The sequence below is a fragment of the Dinoponera quadriceps genome, unplaced genomic scaffold (assembly GCF_001313825.1).
Source record: "Dinoponera quadriceps isolate SergipeBrazil2010 unplaced genomic scaffold, ASM131382v1 scaffold475, whole genome shotgun sequence".
Taxonomy (NCBI): Eukaryota; Metazoa; Arthropoda; class Insecta; order Hymenoptera; family Formicidae; genus Dinoponera; species Dinoponera quadriceps.
In genome coordinates, this window is record NW_014554738.1 from 234571 (window position 1) to 250581 (window position 16011).

The following is a 16011-nucleotide window of genomic DNA, read 5'->3' on the forward strand; positions in this document are numbered from 1 at the left end:
CCCCCCCCCCCCCTTCCAACCCAATTTTCCCTCTTTCTTTTCTTTTCTCTTCATTTTGAAGGATATTTCCTGCTCTTTTCCTTTTTACCTACTTACACCGAGAGACACGTCCGTCTTTTCTAGATCTAATTTTAAATGACTGCGCGTAGTGGATCTGTGCTACCATGCGCGCAAGCTAGCTAACGAGCGAGAGAGAGAAAAAGAGCGTTACACAAGGATCAAGACGCACCTCTCACTGAGACGGCTTTATGTATTCTCCATCGTGGGAGGAGATGGGCTACACGACGACGACGGTGCCGACGGCCCGGCAAAGCGTAGGTCGCGGCGTTCGTAGTCTACCGCTACGTTTAGTATCAGCAGCGACAGCTTTTTAACACGTTGACTGCCAACTACGAGATATCTCGTATGTTGTTTACTTGCCCAGGACGCCAACTACGAGTTATCTCGTCGCTTCATTACTTGATTAAATCAAATTGGCTCCTTAGACCAGAATCGTGAAAAGTTCCGTGGCAGTCAACGTGTTTTAATCCCCGCCTAATGCAGCGAGATGGAATTCTGTTTACCGTCCGGTATAATTCCGGGTGTCTTTTTATGAAGAATTGTGAAAAAAAAGTTATTCCCTTACGCGAAAAAAATGTGTCTTGTTATCGAGGTCGTGCGTGATGACGATGCGACCGAGATTTGACTTTTCCGCCGATTCATTATTTAATTTTTCCACGCAGCCTGAAAAATACGGCTCTCGCTTTATCTCGAAACAAAGGGATACTTCGTTATGCGCGTATTCGCAACACTCAAACAAATCGAACGAATAAATGATTTTCATAATTGATCGTACGGTGCGTTTTCCATTTTTATTCTTTTATTCTGCTTTTCCTTCGGGGCGACGATATTAAAAGCTGAAATGCCTCAAAATAATGTGATTTTTTCTCCGCTCAAGGAAGCTTGGAAATGCCGTTCACGACAACAGTACCAACTAATCGGCATCATCCTAGGTTCCCCGAATATCCGAATCTTACATAAAAGCGGCATCAACGACCCCGTTTTCGAGATCGAATCGTCTCAGTAATTAAAGACTTAAAAATAATGCAAGTCTATTCGCGACAATCCTGACAATCGATACATCGCGTTCTCTTTGTATCTATATTTTATTAGAGCTTGATCTCTCTTGAGAGGAAGAGAGAGAGAGAAAGCGGGGAGGGGGGGTGACGCGTTCGATGCACGTAGCGGCGACGTGTGACGCGACACTTCTTATCGGAAACTGATTTCGTTATTCCATCGTGTTGTTCGGTTATTGAAACATACACATACCCGCACGAGATTAAAGATAGAAAATAACAGCTGGTCAATAGAATCGATGGGGCAAGAATCCCGTCCCCGTATTCATCTGTTTCATAACCGATTATTGAAAATGCAATTACCGATTATTGATTATAATTACTGATTTTGACCTTTTACTTTTGCGTTATTTCTTCAATACGAACACGTACGGGGTCTTATCGACGCTTTAGCAGTTTAATAATGAGAACGGCAATTCACTCTCCGCGCTGATGGATGACATTGTTAAGAAATTCGCATTCAGTGAGGATAGATCGCGTGCTCTCTTTCTCTCCGACTAAATTATCCCCCCCCCCCCCCCCNGATCGCACTTAAGCGTCCGCGGCTCGATTCCGTCGAAGTTACTAATTAACACAATTAAATTCATAATTAACGTTCCCGACGAACGACATGGAACGAGAAAGAAAAGCGGTCTAAAGGGTGTCCCAAACCCAAACTGTTCTCCGTTCCCATACCTGCACGAGAGCCGACAATGGTTTGGGACACCCTATATATACAAGATGGCATAAGGCGTGTCAACCGTTACATGTAGTTTAGATCAATGTGAACAAAAATGTATCTTTTAAAATTTATCATTTTGTAAATAACGCGCAAATTTTTGAGTTTTTAATTAAATAAGTTTCTATGCGTGGCAATTTTCACTAATAATTAATAATTCAAAATTCGTGTATTGTTTCTAAAATCGGAAAGAACTTTTTTATTCACGCTGACCTAAATCATAAATATCTTTTGAACAATGTATTTTAATGAAAAAAATGTTTTATATAAAAGTTGGAAGGTTTAAAAGGATCTATTTACTGGTCTTCTCACTTTGACCGTGGATAGAGGCGTCAAGATCAAAATGATAAATAAATAAATCCTTTGAAGCCCTCGAAATTTTATGTGAAACATTTTTTTTTAAGATACATTGTTTAAGAGATATTTGAGGTCATTTAAAATGAGACACCCCGTATACTCTTTCTTCTTTTTTTGCACAAACCTATCGCGAGTTTAACGTCGTTATTACGTAGCTCACCTCAACGAGGCTACGCGATACGTGCGAGAAATCTCGCCGAGCAAGTATCTTTATTCACGTACGCATCCAACGAACTAATGTGCAGCTTGGAATCGGGTTGCCTTTGCCGTCGATCCTTGTAAAGCGTATATTTCTGTTGTTGCCACAATCTCACGTGTTCTCCATATCTATTATATAATAACCTAATCTATTATATAAAGGTTATTTTAAGGTTAATTTCATTTTATTAGCGGAATCATATAGTTTCTTTGACGCAAATAAATTTCTCTATTTATTCTACGTACGAAAATACCAGAGTAAGATCATCGATAAGTGAATACTTCATAAGATATTTTACTTTTCACTCTCGTATTTTTCAATATAACATGTGAAATATCTCATAAAGTATTCACTTTACGATAATATTACTTTAACATTTTTGTACGTAGAATGACAGGTGGAATCGATTGCTGTAAATAAACATAGAAAAACCTTAGAAAAAATTTATTGCATTTTGCAAACGCGTCGATGTGCAACTATCATTATCAGTAATCGATTTCTCTCATATCGAAGATATTATTACTGACTATATACATCGAAATTAAGGTCACCAATTTACACCCCCTCTAAATCTTATAATTTTTGTCCGGAACTTTTCTTTTTATTTTGTTTCATTTTTTAAATATATTTCAGCTTTTAAAGTTAAATGCCTACATTAATATTTGCATCTTCCACAACTGACGCAAAATGGTCCGGAAAAATGGGCTTGAATTCATCTAAAACCAAGAAGGCAAAAAGATTCTTTAAAAAATGAGCTTGTCGCTATCGTTGTGCGTTGCGGATTTTTGAATTTCGAAAAATTGCGAAAGTTATGTAAGTTTGTAAGTTAAAAAAAAATCTTGTTTACTTAATTTTTGCCAGTTTTTCGCAGTTTACAATTTAAAAAATATATATATATAAAATCCTACGTGGCGCGTTTGTTTTACAAGTATTTCGTCCGACATCGATCCGATCAATACTTTTGGAGATATCTTGTCCGCCAGCTGGAAAATTACAGTTTCGAGAAAAACGCGATCAAAGATTCTAATATTTTTGAGATGAAATGGAATTTGTTGGGTTTACGTCGACTCAGCAATTCCTGGGCCGTATAGCAACTCCTGCATTACTGTCAACGTGTCCTGGAATTCCGCATTTTCCTGTTTACGTTGAAAACGAGCTTCCGTCGTCGCCTTCCTACGTTCGCGCGTTAACTTCTGCTACGCGGTGGTCATCGATATTCTGTCAATATCCTTACATCTCCTCGCTGGTTTTTGATACCGTTCTTCTAAAATTATATTTTAATAATAATACAAGCTGCACAAGGCTACCGTTAAATAATCGCTATCTTCACCATTTTGTAAGTAGCTCGCAAATTTTGAGTTATTAATTAAAGAAGCCTCTATACATGGCCATTTTCAATTGATAATTCGAGATTTTACGTGTTGTCCGCAAAATAATGATACAGGACTTTTTCGTTCACCTCAATTCATTCTACGCCCTGCGCGTCCCTGTTGCGCGCCATGAAAGTGAGAAGAAGAGGTAATACATCAGCCAGACGTTTGTATACCGATCGGAAATTTTCAACGGGACGTCGCGCGAAAAGGCGCAACCTGCGAGAGAGGGAAGAGAAAAAATATATCGGAAGTTCGATGGATTCACGCGAGTCGGAAAAAAACCGATTGCTATCGACTATGTGAAGTTGTTGAATCCACTGTCACTCGTGTATACTTGACAGTTTTCCCTCCTTTTTTCTAAGCCAGTCAAATTGGATCAACTGGCCGTGTATGTACGAAGTGTGTCAGTGATACGCTAGTCGATAAACAAACTGCCACGCCATGTTTCTGATACAATTCGATCCCGAATAATCGGAATGCATGCTCAATGTTACAGCCGATCGATTTTACCGCCGAGAAAAAACGCGGCTACAACTGTTATTCGTCACTTCGTCAATTTATGCGCTTTCTCAGAAGAAAAGTGTTTGCGTATTTGTAACTATAATTGCATAGTGAAATAATTGCATTCAGGAGAATTATTTTCCTAATAAACGTTACTATATTATTAATGATAATAATCTTATATGTGTGTCGCTAATACTGTCTTTTGATACACTAAAAGAAATATTGATTAAAATCAAACAAATTCCATTCGATTCCAAAGAAATGATTTGCCAAAATTGAACGGTCGACGGAGCCAAGAGTAATAATATGTTTTGATAGTGAGTTTTCGTTTGTTTCTGCTGTCATATCTTCCGTTGTCACGGAGACCCGGTGACGACGCAATCTGCAGCGTAGAGAAGGAAAAAAAAATTAAAACGCAACATTCAAGCGTAATGACGTTATCAGATTGTGATTGTGTGAGTCTTCATCTTTTAGTTGCCGTCTGCAGTGGTTATCATATCAGTCCATCTATTCGTGGAAGGATTAGTTTCAAGCGGAGTTTATTATCGTATTATAGGCCTAAATACGCGCACGGTCATATCTTGCGCTCTTATGTATTTTCTCGTGTTATCGAAACCGACGTTTTCGATACGCTACGACGACGTATATAGTTACAATTAAAAGTTTAATTAATTATATCCGTAGACATATAAAATAAACATATGAGCACATATGACACGTATAAATATTGCCATTTGAGAGCTGAAAGTAAGATCGAGCAGAGGTATTTTAACAGTAATTTTGGTACTTTCTTTGTTACACGGTAGGAGGGAGGGAAAACAGAAGGAAAGGGATGTGTTGAAGAAGAGAGAGAGAGAGAGAGAGGAATAATGTATTTGATATTATGTAAGAAGAAGACACAAATAATATAGCAATATGTGCACTCGTGATTATTAGTTCATGATACAAGGTGTCTATTGTTTGGAAAAACCGGGAATTCTCAGGAAATCTGTTTACGCCTGGAAAACTCGGGGAATTTAACCGGACAATTATCTTTGAGCCATAATATTGCGTTGTTCAGGCAAATATTGTACGATTGATTGAATTTTATTTAATAATATTTTCTTAATTAAGAATCATAGAAAAAAATAATTCGGGGTTTTTTTTATTTGATTTTTAATTCATTTTTATTTTTATCAATAACAAATAGCGCTAAATAAATTGTATTTTATGCGTGAGCTAAACTGCTCTGATGTTTAGAGCACATTGATTTTACAACTAATCCGATATTCAATATTAAAGATAACGATTTCACATTAGATGTAATTTTCAGTTAGTCACTACTTCAGTGGTTCTGTCTGTCTGGTTTCGTTACTTTCTAATGCTGGACTGCGGTTTTTCATTATGTTTACAATTTTTTGTACCGCTGCTGGTACGCTGCTCAGTATGTTTTGCTTTTATTTTAACCTACACATTTATTTTCAATACAAGTGTGCACATATCGTTAAAATTAATGTTCTGTCATCACCGTATCGTCGGTGGACCGCAAAGTGTTAAAGATACGCCGGGACTCGAAGGGTTAGTTGATATTTTGTTTTCTAATCGATATCCCTTCAAGTATTTCATTCGAAATCATTCCTAACAAAGCAAGTAAAACTGTCGCTCACAAATGGGTGAGACGGGGTCTCCTACGCGACGTCCAGATGACATGTCTCAGTCTCGATGTGTTTAAACACAGGCAGAATTCGCGTGTAACGCATGAAAAAAAAAATCGGTGATACTTGTCGGCGAAATTACGACTACAACACGCGGGAATGAAATTAAATTTGGGCCAGCTGTCTGCAAAAGAGGAATGAAAGAGGGAAATATGATTTTTATTTACAACACAATGGGCGGTTAAATAAAAACACGGTTGGCACCGCGTTTACAGCGCAACGATCAAGCGATTATTATTATAATTCGAGCTTAATCCACTTGTCAAGTGAAACCCCTCGTTTTTTCTCCGTCCACCGAATAGAAGCGAGAAACAAAAAAGCAATGCCCGTCGCGAAATCGCCACGAACGCGACTGAACGCAACCTCATTCTTGCAGACAGACTCAGAGCTATGTCAACATCAAGAGCAGCAGCAGCCCGGTATCGCCGAGGACGGTAGGGACGGGGGCGACGTACGTCTCGGGTGGAGCGGCCGCATCCTCTACGGGGACTGCGGGCGCGGCTGCAGCGGCGACCGCAGGTGGCAATGCCGCCGCTGTTGGTGGGCCCTCGATCGCCGTCGTCGCCAGCAGTGGCACCTCCAGTGGCATCGTCAGTGTATCCAACATCATACCGGCCGGTAGCAGCGGGGGTGGTGGCAGCGGAGGAGCGAACAGCGGCGCGAACAGCAACAACAACAATAACAGCGGCGGCGGCGGCGGAGGTGGTGGTGGTGGTAGCGGCGGCGGCAGCGGCGGCAGTGGCGGCAGCGGGGGAGGTGGCAGTGGCGGAGGCAGCGGCCCCGGCGGCAGTGGAACAACCGGTGGAGGTGTCAGCGGAGGTAGCAGCAGCGGCGGCGGTGTCGGCGGAGGCGGCGCGGGCGCAAGTTCGTCTGCGCCCGGTGGCTACGTCGCCGTGCCTATGCCTGGAGGTTTACGCTATATTCATCCCTACCCGCCAACCTCGGTGTCGACGCCGGCGGTCGCCGCTGTGGTCACCACAGCCTCCTCCCAGGCTGTCCCGGTACCTGTGCCGGTGCCCGCGCCCGCCTCCGCTCCCCCACCGACCCACCAGGCGCCCACCATCAGCCAAACGCCGCCGCCGCTTACCGGCACTACTGCCTACGCTGCGAGAGACACGTACCGTGCCGGCACCACGAACGTAGGTATTTTTTCCGTACAAGTGCGAAAAGTATGCCCCCTCACACATGCACGCAATATCTTCTACTTTTCTCCTGCTTTCCTTTCTCCTCTTCTCCACTGTTCTCTTCACCTCTTCTTACCAGGTCGTGGCGATAAGATAACGTTGACTGGAACCTCGATATAACGCCTCGACGCGGCGTCGGGATGGTCACGGTCGTGCAAACACGTTCGGGAGCGGAAACGAGTCTCACACTTTTTCCTTTTGGGTCCCTTTGCGAGTGACGCACTCTCGCGCTCATAGGTCGCAGCGCGAGAGCAACGACGACGAGTGCGGCTGTCGTAATGTCTCACGTTGTTCAGGAATATCAGAGATCGTTCCTCGTAATGATGAGAGACGCATGGAAACGCCCCTCTTTTGGCGATTTTCCTTCTTCCCTCAAAGTTTTGAGTTGCGCCTCGCAAAATTGTTATAATTTTTCTAATGTTTCGGACCCGCTCTTCTCAACGGTGAATCCCTGGAGATAAGATCATCACGCACGCCTCCACGAGACTCTCTCCTACGTGTCTCGCGCTCGCGTAAGAGAGAATATCGGCGAAGATAAATATTAATCCGCGGTGCCAGGACTGGAATAATCGGGACGCGCGCGTCGCTCAACATTCGCGCACACGCGGTCGTATCGGCCGGCCCTGTCCTTGACTTTCGCCGACTATCGGCCCACCTCCTTCTTTCCCACCTTTTTAATAATACTATTCCCGCGTGCACGCTGATGTTCCGCTTTAAACACGGCGTCGTCAGCGTTGCAGTAGAATTAATCAATCGTGCGATGTTATATATATATATATATATAGGGTGTTTCAAATCGACGTGGACAAAGCTCGCGAGAGCGTAGAACGGATTGAAGTAAACAGTAATAAATCGCATATCGTTTAATAAGGAATTAATTAATCTGCATGAGCTGAGGAAGCCAAGAGAAGCGTCCATTTCTGGCCAGTCGTAAGGGATTCGTCACTTTTCCTCCACGGCAATACGAAACCATACATTGCAAAACAGTTTACTCGCGTAAAGGAACTGAAATGGGATGTCATATCACACCTACCGTATTTTCCTGATATCGCATCATCAAATTATCACTTGTTTCAATCATTGCAAAACGCTTCGAATGGGAAAAATTCGCATCCTTGGAAGCGGTTTAAAATTATCTTTCTTTCTTCTTCAACGCAAAACTGAGGTCGTTTCATGACCGACGCATTCTTTACTATTTAACGACACCAAATATTCTCTGATGTGCGCGTGTGTATATGTGTGGATATGTTATATATATATGTATATTAGCAAAAAAATTTTGGAGTCATTAAATACTGCGGGAGATACGAACCGTGGAGTCCTTATCTCTACTGTGACACAAACTCTCTCTCTCTCTCCCTCCCTCCCTTCTCTCTCTCTTTCTCATGCACGCACGCACGCACACCCGAGGTGTAAGTCTGACCGCGTAACCTCTTTGCGGTACATCTTGGGTAATGCTAATAGTGGCGGCAAAATACAGGTTTTAGAGGAAAGATCTGAAAATACACTACTCATTTCAAATCGTTATAACTCGTTGAAAAGAATCGTAGCTGATTAAAAAGAAATTTCTTTTTTAAGGAAAATGTTAAATTTTACGATTACAATACACAATTGAAAAAATTTCGAGAAAAAATCTTCTCCCCGCGCACGCCATCAGAGATGAAGTTTAATCTTCAATTTTGCAAGGTTCACTTTGAATTAGCGCCGTTTCTAGCAAAATCTTTGCAAAGTAACGTGCTTTGAAGTATTTGAAATTCTAATACTTTAAGCTGTACAACGCTTTTGCGCGAATGAACATCGCTCCGCGACCATTTTCGCAAAGATACGTAACTTAGCGGTATGAGACTTTTTTGTTAACCTCAATCTGTTCTATGCCCTCGTGAGTTTTATTCCTGTCGGAATACTCTGTATATTCGAGCCGGGCGTTTGCGAACGCGTTTCACGATCCCGTCAGATATGTGCGATTATTTTTTTTTAATGAATCGGAATTGTGTATGTGTGCGCACGTATATGTGCGTGCGTGTCTGCGTATATATGCGCGCTGTATACACATGCATCCGAGTAAATAGTAATTTGATTAGAACACGACTCTCTCCCCCCCCCTCCCTCTCTCTCTCTCTCTCTCTCTCTCTCTCTCTCTCTCTCGNCTCTTATCTCCATGCTCTCCTCCTTCTTTCCCCTTCATTTCTATTCCTCTCTTCCCTTCTCTCTTTTCCCCTCTTTCCGTAATTTATAAGAATCTACACGAGAATTTTTAAACATTTCCATGACTTACATATATATCTCCTCCCTCTCTCTCTCTCTCTTTCTCTCCCCCTCTCCCCCCTCCCTCTCCTCTCTTTCTGCCTCCGTTAGATTATTATAACGAGACAAAATGTTTGTCTTACTCTAACTTACCGCATCAGTTTCTCAGTGCAGCTAAAAAGAACGGACCGCACGTTCGTTTTTACGAAGTTTTACACGAGTCAAGTTAAAACCACGCCGACAGTTATAACAGATATTATCACATTTATCAGCGTGATGCCAGCGAGTACGTGAAAGTTAGCGTCTCACCTACTGCAACTATAGTTGTGAACAGAAAGGTTGTCCCGTTTCTACAGTGATATCGGAAATTTCGAGAATTAAGCGCCTTATTTTTTTAACCCGTCAGTTCCCAAATGAATTGAAACGACAAATTTCGGTTCCCTCTTAGGAAATCTCATGTTCCGGAACCTAAGGAAACGAAATTGATAGGTTTTCAGTTTTTCAGAATTTTAGGTTTTGGAAGGTTTTCTCGCTTATGTATCGCTTTTATTCAGTGTTAACAGCTTATTTTAGAGTCACCAGTATCTAAACTGAACACTTAGAGCTATGTTATAGGTTAGCAGTGTTATTTCGATGGTTTATAAGTCAAAAATATTGTGCCACCTGGAGGATGCATTGACGGGTTAATATCCATGCATCATGGCTGCATTGCTGGTGGAGTATCCTTGACTCACAGAATAATCAGTAATCATAAGATTGTTTAATATCCCAAAATAATGCTCCAAATTTCCGAAATTTCCGATATCACTCTGTATCTGAAGAATGGGGATCAACCTTTCCACAACAGTTGTACAACTACTACATGCATGTGTGTGTGCTTAAGCGCAAAGGTAAAGTGGCGATCGCCGCTATCTTCTTATCTCTCGTCAGTTTCCTATATACGTATGCGGCGTACACATTTTGAGTCATTCGAGTCTCTCCGGACATGGTCGTTACGACGCGCGGTCGAGAGAGAGAGAGAGAGAGAGAGACGTGCGCGAACTTACCTCCGCGAACCGGTCGGGACGAAATTCAATGAGCGAATGAACGCGCTATTGTAACGCGAAACGTGTTACGAGCGGAAATAAAAAGAGGGAGGGAAAAAGCAGTTCGCACGAACGACCGGAGAGCGCGCTAAAGAGAGAGAGAGAGAGAGAAGCAGAGGGACGCGACGCGTGCGCGCGGGGTTTATTATTGGTACCAGTGGCGTGGTGCTTTCTTGAAGCGGGTCATCGATTTTCTTTAAATAGTTTCGTGGCGGAGAAGGTTAGCGGATAGATAAATCGAACCCTCTGGCGAAGAATAAGACGAACGAGAGGAAGAAATGCGTGTGTAGTAGAGGCAGAGAAGGAGAGAGAGTAATAAAGGAGGCGAGGCGAGGAGGAGAGCGTAGTGCGAGGGGAGAAACGAAAAGAAGGGGGAAAAGAGCGCTGGCTTAAGCCGTGGATGGACTTCTGACGACTTGCGTGTTTTTCAGGTGAACGAGAGGATCGCCATCAACGTGAGCAGCAGTCCTCTGTCGCAAGTCGGCGTGGGCGTCCCCGTGGGGGGTGTGGTAGGCGCAGGAGTGTCCGCCGAGTACACGGTCAGCGGCGGGATAGCCGGTGGTATGGGTGGTGGCAGCGGCAGGGACCGGCCGAGGATATCCCTGTTACCACCAGCCTCGATCACGCCAACGCCGTCGCCGACCGCGCCTGACTATCAGCATGTGTCTGCAGCCAGGAACCCGCGGATAGGCCTTATGCCCGTCCAACCGGATCAGTATTGCAGCCGCACCGCTGCTACTATTGTCATGGCCGGCGATCTGCAGGATACGCCGCCCTTCAAGAAGATCCGTCTGGGACAGCCGCCCCAGCTGGTCCAGCAGCTGCAATCGCAGCCGCAGTCCCGCTGTCAGAGTCTGTCGCCGGCTGATCCTGCCTGCGGCAGCAAGCAGGAGCAGCAGCAACACGTCGTACAGTTGCAGCAACCACTCAGGATAGACACCAGGGTGGGTTCCCAGCGACCGTGCCTTTCAGACTAAACGGGAAGAGATGAGTTTATTGGAGAGTCTTGATTGAAGACGTTGTTTGATCAGAGTTTCAAGCTGTTTAAACAGCACGCAACTTGACATGGTTGACTGGACCATGGAAGTCACCAGTGGCCGGCAGTGGCCTGATGATATCGCTGTATCTCATTAATATACGTACAAAGCCTCGTCCATCAATTGGATGTAACGAATTAAATATTATTATTACGTTCGCGCCAGATCCGAAACCGACCTCGTTCGACTCGACCCGCGTTTCATGCGGAAAAGAGAAACGAAGATCAGTTCTTGGAACGACGCGACGACGAAAGAAAAGAGAGTCGCGCGAGAAGCATGCATGTTGCTGAACAATATCGAATTACGTTCATGATTGTTTTCGTTCTTATTTTATTCAACGTTCCTTATTCACTATTAATTTATGTTTTCACTTGGTCATTTGCGATAAAGGAACGCGTCGACCGGATAACGCAATAACGTACAACTAATACGAAGCCGATGAAAAGGGCTAGTTTATCCACCGCATCTCGTTATTATTTATTTTTAATCCTTGCCTTTCGGCTTCGAATGACTTGATGTCTTTGCTGATTCGAGCTTCAGCCCGAGCACTAAAATAAAAATGGAGGTCAGCGTGACGGTCAATCACGTTATAATTAATCCGGAAAATAATCGTGTTGTAGATAAACAGAATTGAATATGCGTGACGTGTATAAATGTAAGCGAAATAAACGAATTAGGCGGTATATTATATGACTTATTTCTGGTAGGAGCAGCCTGCAGTGGGTGCGTACACGCCGCAGACGGAAGCGATTTCTCCTACGCTGCCAGAACCCAACACGCAAGAGGACGTGAATTACAGAAGCACCAAGGACGATCTCTTGCAGCAAATCGCCAAGGTCGACAGGGAGATTGCTAAGCGAGAATCTCAAATAAGCAAGCTGAGGAAGAAGCTAAAAGAGTTGGAAGAAGCGGCGAACAAGCCTCTGGAAGCGAGCGGTTTGAAACGTCAAGTTGAGGAACAGTCGCAGCAACCAAAGCATCAGTCGTTAGCACAAAAGATCTACGCTGAAAATAGGGTAAAGTTCAGTTTGTGATTCAGTCAGCCTTTCATTTGTCGCGTCGCGAACATCGTCGGAGACAAATTTAAGCCGCTGAGTGAATTCTTCGAGGTCAGGCGACGTCTCGTGCGCTCCAACTGTTGGATAGCTTTTATACTTTTATCGTCAGAATGTTATATCACGAATATATTTATAATAATATTTACAAGGGTACGATTGGAACCTCTCTCTCGCTGATTTTTACGGGCTTTGGATATGTTGTAAAGCATAAAAAAAATATTAGACCTGTGTTTTTAATGGCGTACCTCAATGTGCAGGGGCTAAAACAATTCCTCGAAAATAATGAACTTTTTCATTTTTAGCGAAATATCTCCGAAAATACGAAGGACGTATAAAACTATTTTTGCGGGTATGGGAGAATTAAAAAAACTTGACGCTTTTGCAAAATATAAATGCACTGTTGTTAAAGAGTATAAAATATCACAAAAGTTTTTAACGTGTCCGGCCAGGTTGTGAAAGCCGAAATATTTGTTTAAAATATTTTAAATACAGTAATATTTACAGTCCCTCGTTTTACTCGCGAAAGTAATATTTAACCGAACAAAAGCCGTTAAATTCCAAATATAACATAAGTAAGAACTTCATTTAATATATAGAAGAAGTGTGTTTTCCTTGCGGCGTACTCCGCCTGTTGTCCGGATGAGAATTAAACGGCGAGAAGAAGAGCGAGCCGCTGCACGGATAACATTTTAATTCGATGCGTTCTTGTCAATAGCGAAAGGCGGAGGAAGCTCATAAACTCTTGGAAAGACTGGGTCCTAAAGTGGAACTACCTTTGTATAATCAACCGTCGGACACGAGCGTGTACCAGGAGAATCGCACACGGCATCAGACGTGTATGAGAGCCAGACTGATATCGAGGCTGCGGAGGGAACACTCCGAGCGCACGTCATTACATCGGCAACAGTCGCAGACATACGCCATTCTCGTGCAGGAGTGGCATCGCAAGGTAGAGCGGTTGGAAGCGGCGCAGAAAAGGAAATCCAAGGAGGCGAAGAATCGCGAGTTCTTCGAGAAAGTATTCCCGGAGTTGAGGAAACAGAGGGAGGACAAGGAACGTTTCAACCGTGTCGGCGCTCGCATCAAGAGCGAGGCCGACCTCGAGGAGATAATGGACGGTCTGCAGGAACAAGAGGTATATCGCGTGTACACGCCGGATTATTCGTCGTAGTATCGTAGTAATATCGTAATTTAAAACACGAGGCGGGCGACGTGTGTGTGAGGCGCATTGTGTAAGGGTGAAAACGAAAATGATTGTGGTGAGGACACAAAGTGGTATGGGGAGGAGTAAAGAAAGGCACGTTACTAAATTAGCGTTTAATGGGCAAACGCTGTTCGGTGACAACGATCTTTGGATATTACGTATAGGATATACCTTTTCTCTTTTCGAGTCAAAGAAGTCAGATGTGTTGATCTTTGGTTTATTATACTTGTTTATTTTTTTCATGATTTCTCTCTCTTATGTTATAGTGTTTTGTGATCTTTATCTCAATTTATTGATCATTGCTGTTGGAATGCAAAAAGATTCTCGATAAAAATTTAAGTATATATATATATATATATGTATATACATATACGAGAGTTGAATGTTAATATATTGTTATTCGGATATAGCCTTACCAGTATTGAGATATAGATATCTTGCTTATGGGAAACGGACGTTTTATAGTTTGCTAAATTCAATGCAGCATCGGGTAGTGACAGGTGTGAACCTTTTGCGCTATCAAGTTTCCCCATAAAGGTCTGTTTTATTCTATCTTAAACGGAGGATGATAACTGACAGTTTCTTCCTATCTTTAGACATTTATTTTGCTCTCTTGGTTTCCCACTGTATGCGGACCAGGGGAAGGCTGGCTTAACCAAACTGGATTAATGGATGGAGATGATTGAAAGTTATCATCGGGCTATCATAGATGCACTGGAATAATAAAGTCTCAATTTATTCAGAATTTATTCTAATATTCAATGAAAATGTTTCTCGAATAATATCTCTGCATTGACGGCATATTTTATCGAAATGTGGCTCTCCACCAAACAACTTCTCTTCTGATTCATACCTCATGTGATGTATATTTTTGTGAAAAAGAAATTTTCTGAAAGTACTTTTGTTGTTTCACTTTTTTTTTTGCATTTTCTCGTTTAATTAATTTTTATCTTCGGCATTGTTTTGAGATGAAACACTTCATGGAAGATATCTAACCTTTACTGATCCCTCAGGAAGAAACGTTGCAAGATTTAAAAAATTCCATTAAAGCCTGTCAGGTTAGTAACGTGCGCTTGCTCTCTTCACCCTTGCCTCACACCATACACTAGTTATGGATTCTCGTGGTGCTACCATATTGATTGTAAATGTTCATTAAATGGATGAAAAATTTCGATTACGCTACTGTAATATCATAATAGTTTGAAGAAACACGTTGATCCATAACTACCGCTGAAAATCATTATATTGGATATCACATATTTATATCTTAATATTGATATGCGAAGTTATTAATTTTTGTGTGGAAATTGATTTTTATTATTATTATTAATTTTTGCGTGGAAAAAAAACCCCGAAAATTATGACGAATTCATTCAGTTGCTTGATTAGAAGTTGTATGTGGCGGAAAATATGGGAATACATTGATAATACGATAATATTTTCTAGCGTTAACATTATAAGAAAAGGAGTAACACGTAGAAATAATTCCGTAGATGGAGGATAAGAAAATGCGTTCCTACGCCGTCATACCACCTCTGTTGTTGGACACGAAGCAAAGGAGGATCGCGTTCCAAAATCGGAATGGATTGCTCCAGCCGGAGGAATTAGAAGCTCTGCACAGTGAACGTAAACTGATTAACGTTTGGAGTTCCGTGGAGCACGAATTGTTCAAGGAGAAATACCTCCAGCACCCTAAGAACTTCGGAGCGATAGCTCAATCGTTAGAACATAAGTCTGCTCCAGATTGCGTACATCATTACTACCTCACTAAAAAGGCGGAAAATTATAAACAGCTCTTGCGGAAGTCGCGCCAGAGGACGCGTAGCTCTCGAAATAATCCGAATAACAAAGTAAGTGTAAATACAAAATTGTTCAATGGACAATTACGAATACAAGTCAAATGTTTATATGTAAGCGTGTTCAAGTCGGCGACGCTTGTCTGTGATATTGACTGCGTTCAAGAAGCACAACGGTTGAATGAGTGCTCACCGCTGCTGGAATATTCTTTTAGATCTATTATAGATTTAAAATAATTAAAAAAAAACAAATTATACTTCAATCAAGAGCGATAATTACTCAACGGCTTAATCGCATGTTTTTCGGATGCACTCATTATAACTATATTATGTTGAAGTTAATTTTGATGACCGGATGATTTTGTAAAAACGACAAGTTAATTTGTGAGGGAGAGAGGAAAGGAGAGAAATATTGTTTTTATCAAAATAAATATCGTTTGCCG

At 42.2% G+C, this 16011-nt stretch overlaps 1 protein-coding gene across 9 annotated transcripts in view; it reads left to right on the forward strand.

Moving 5' to 3' along the window:
• The window catches only part of LOC106741207, a 94685-nt gene that overhangs the window by 44645 nt on the left and 34029 nt on the right, over nt 1–16011 (forward strand). For 6 of the 9 annotated variants that reach the window (XM_014612965.1, XM_014612967.1, XM_014612969.1 and 3 more), the window contains 6 exons: nt 6337–7099; nt 10905–11417; nt 12218–12526; nt 13284–13703; nt 14786–14830; nt 15266–15622. In XM_014612965.1, coding sequence (XP_014468451.1) covers nt 6337–7099; nt 10905–11417; nt 12218–12526; nt 13284–13703; nt 14786–14830; nt 15266–15622 — 2407 coding nt within the window. The remainder of the gene's footprint in view (nt 1–6336; nt 7100–10904; nt 11418–12217; nt 12527–13283; nt 13704–14785; nt 14831–15265; nt 15623–16011) is intronic. The other 3 variants (XM_014612972.1, XM_014612973.1, XM_014612974.1) reach the window with 3 other exon arrangements.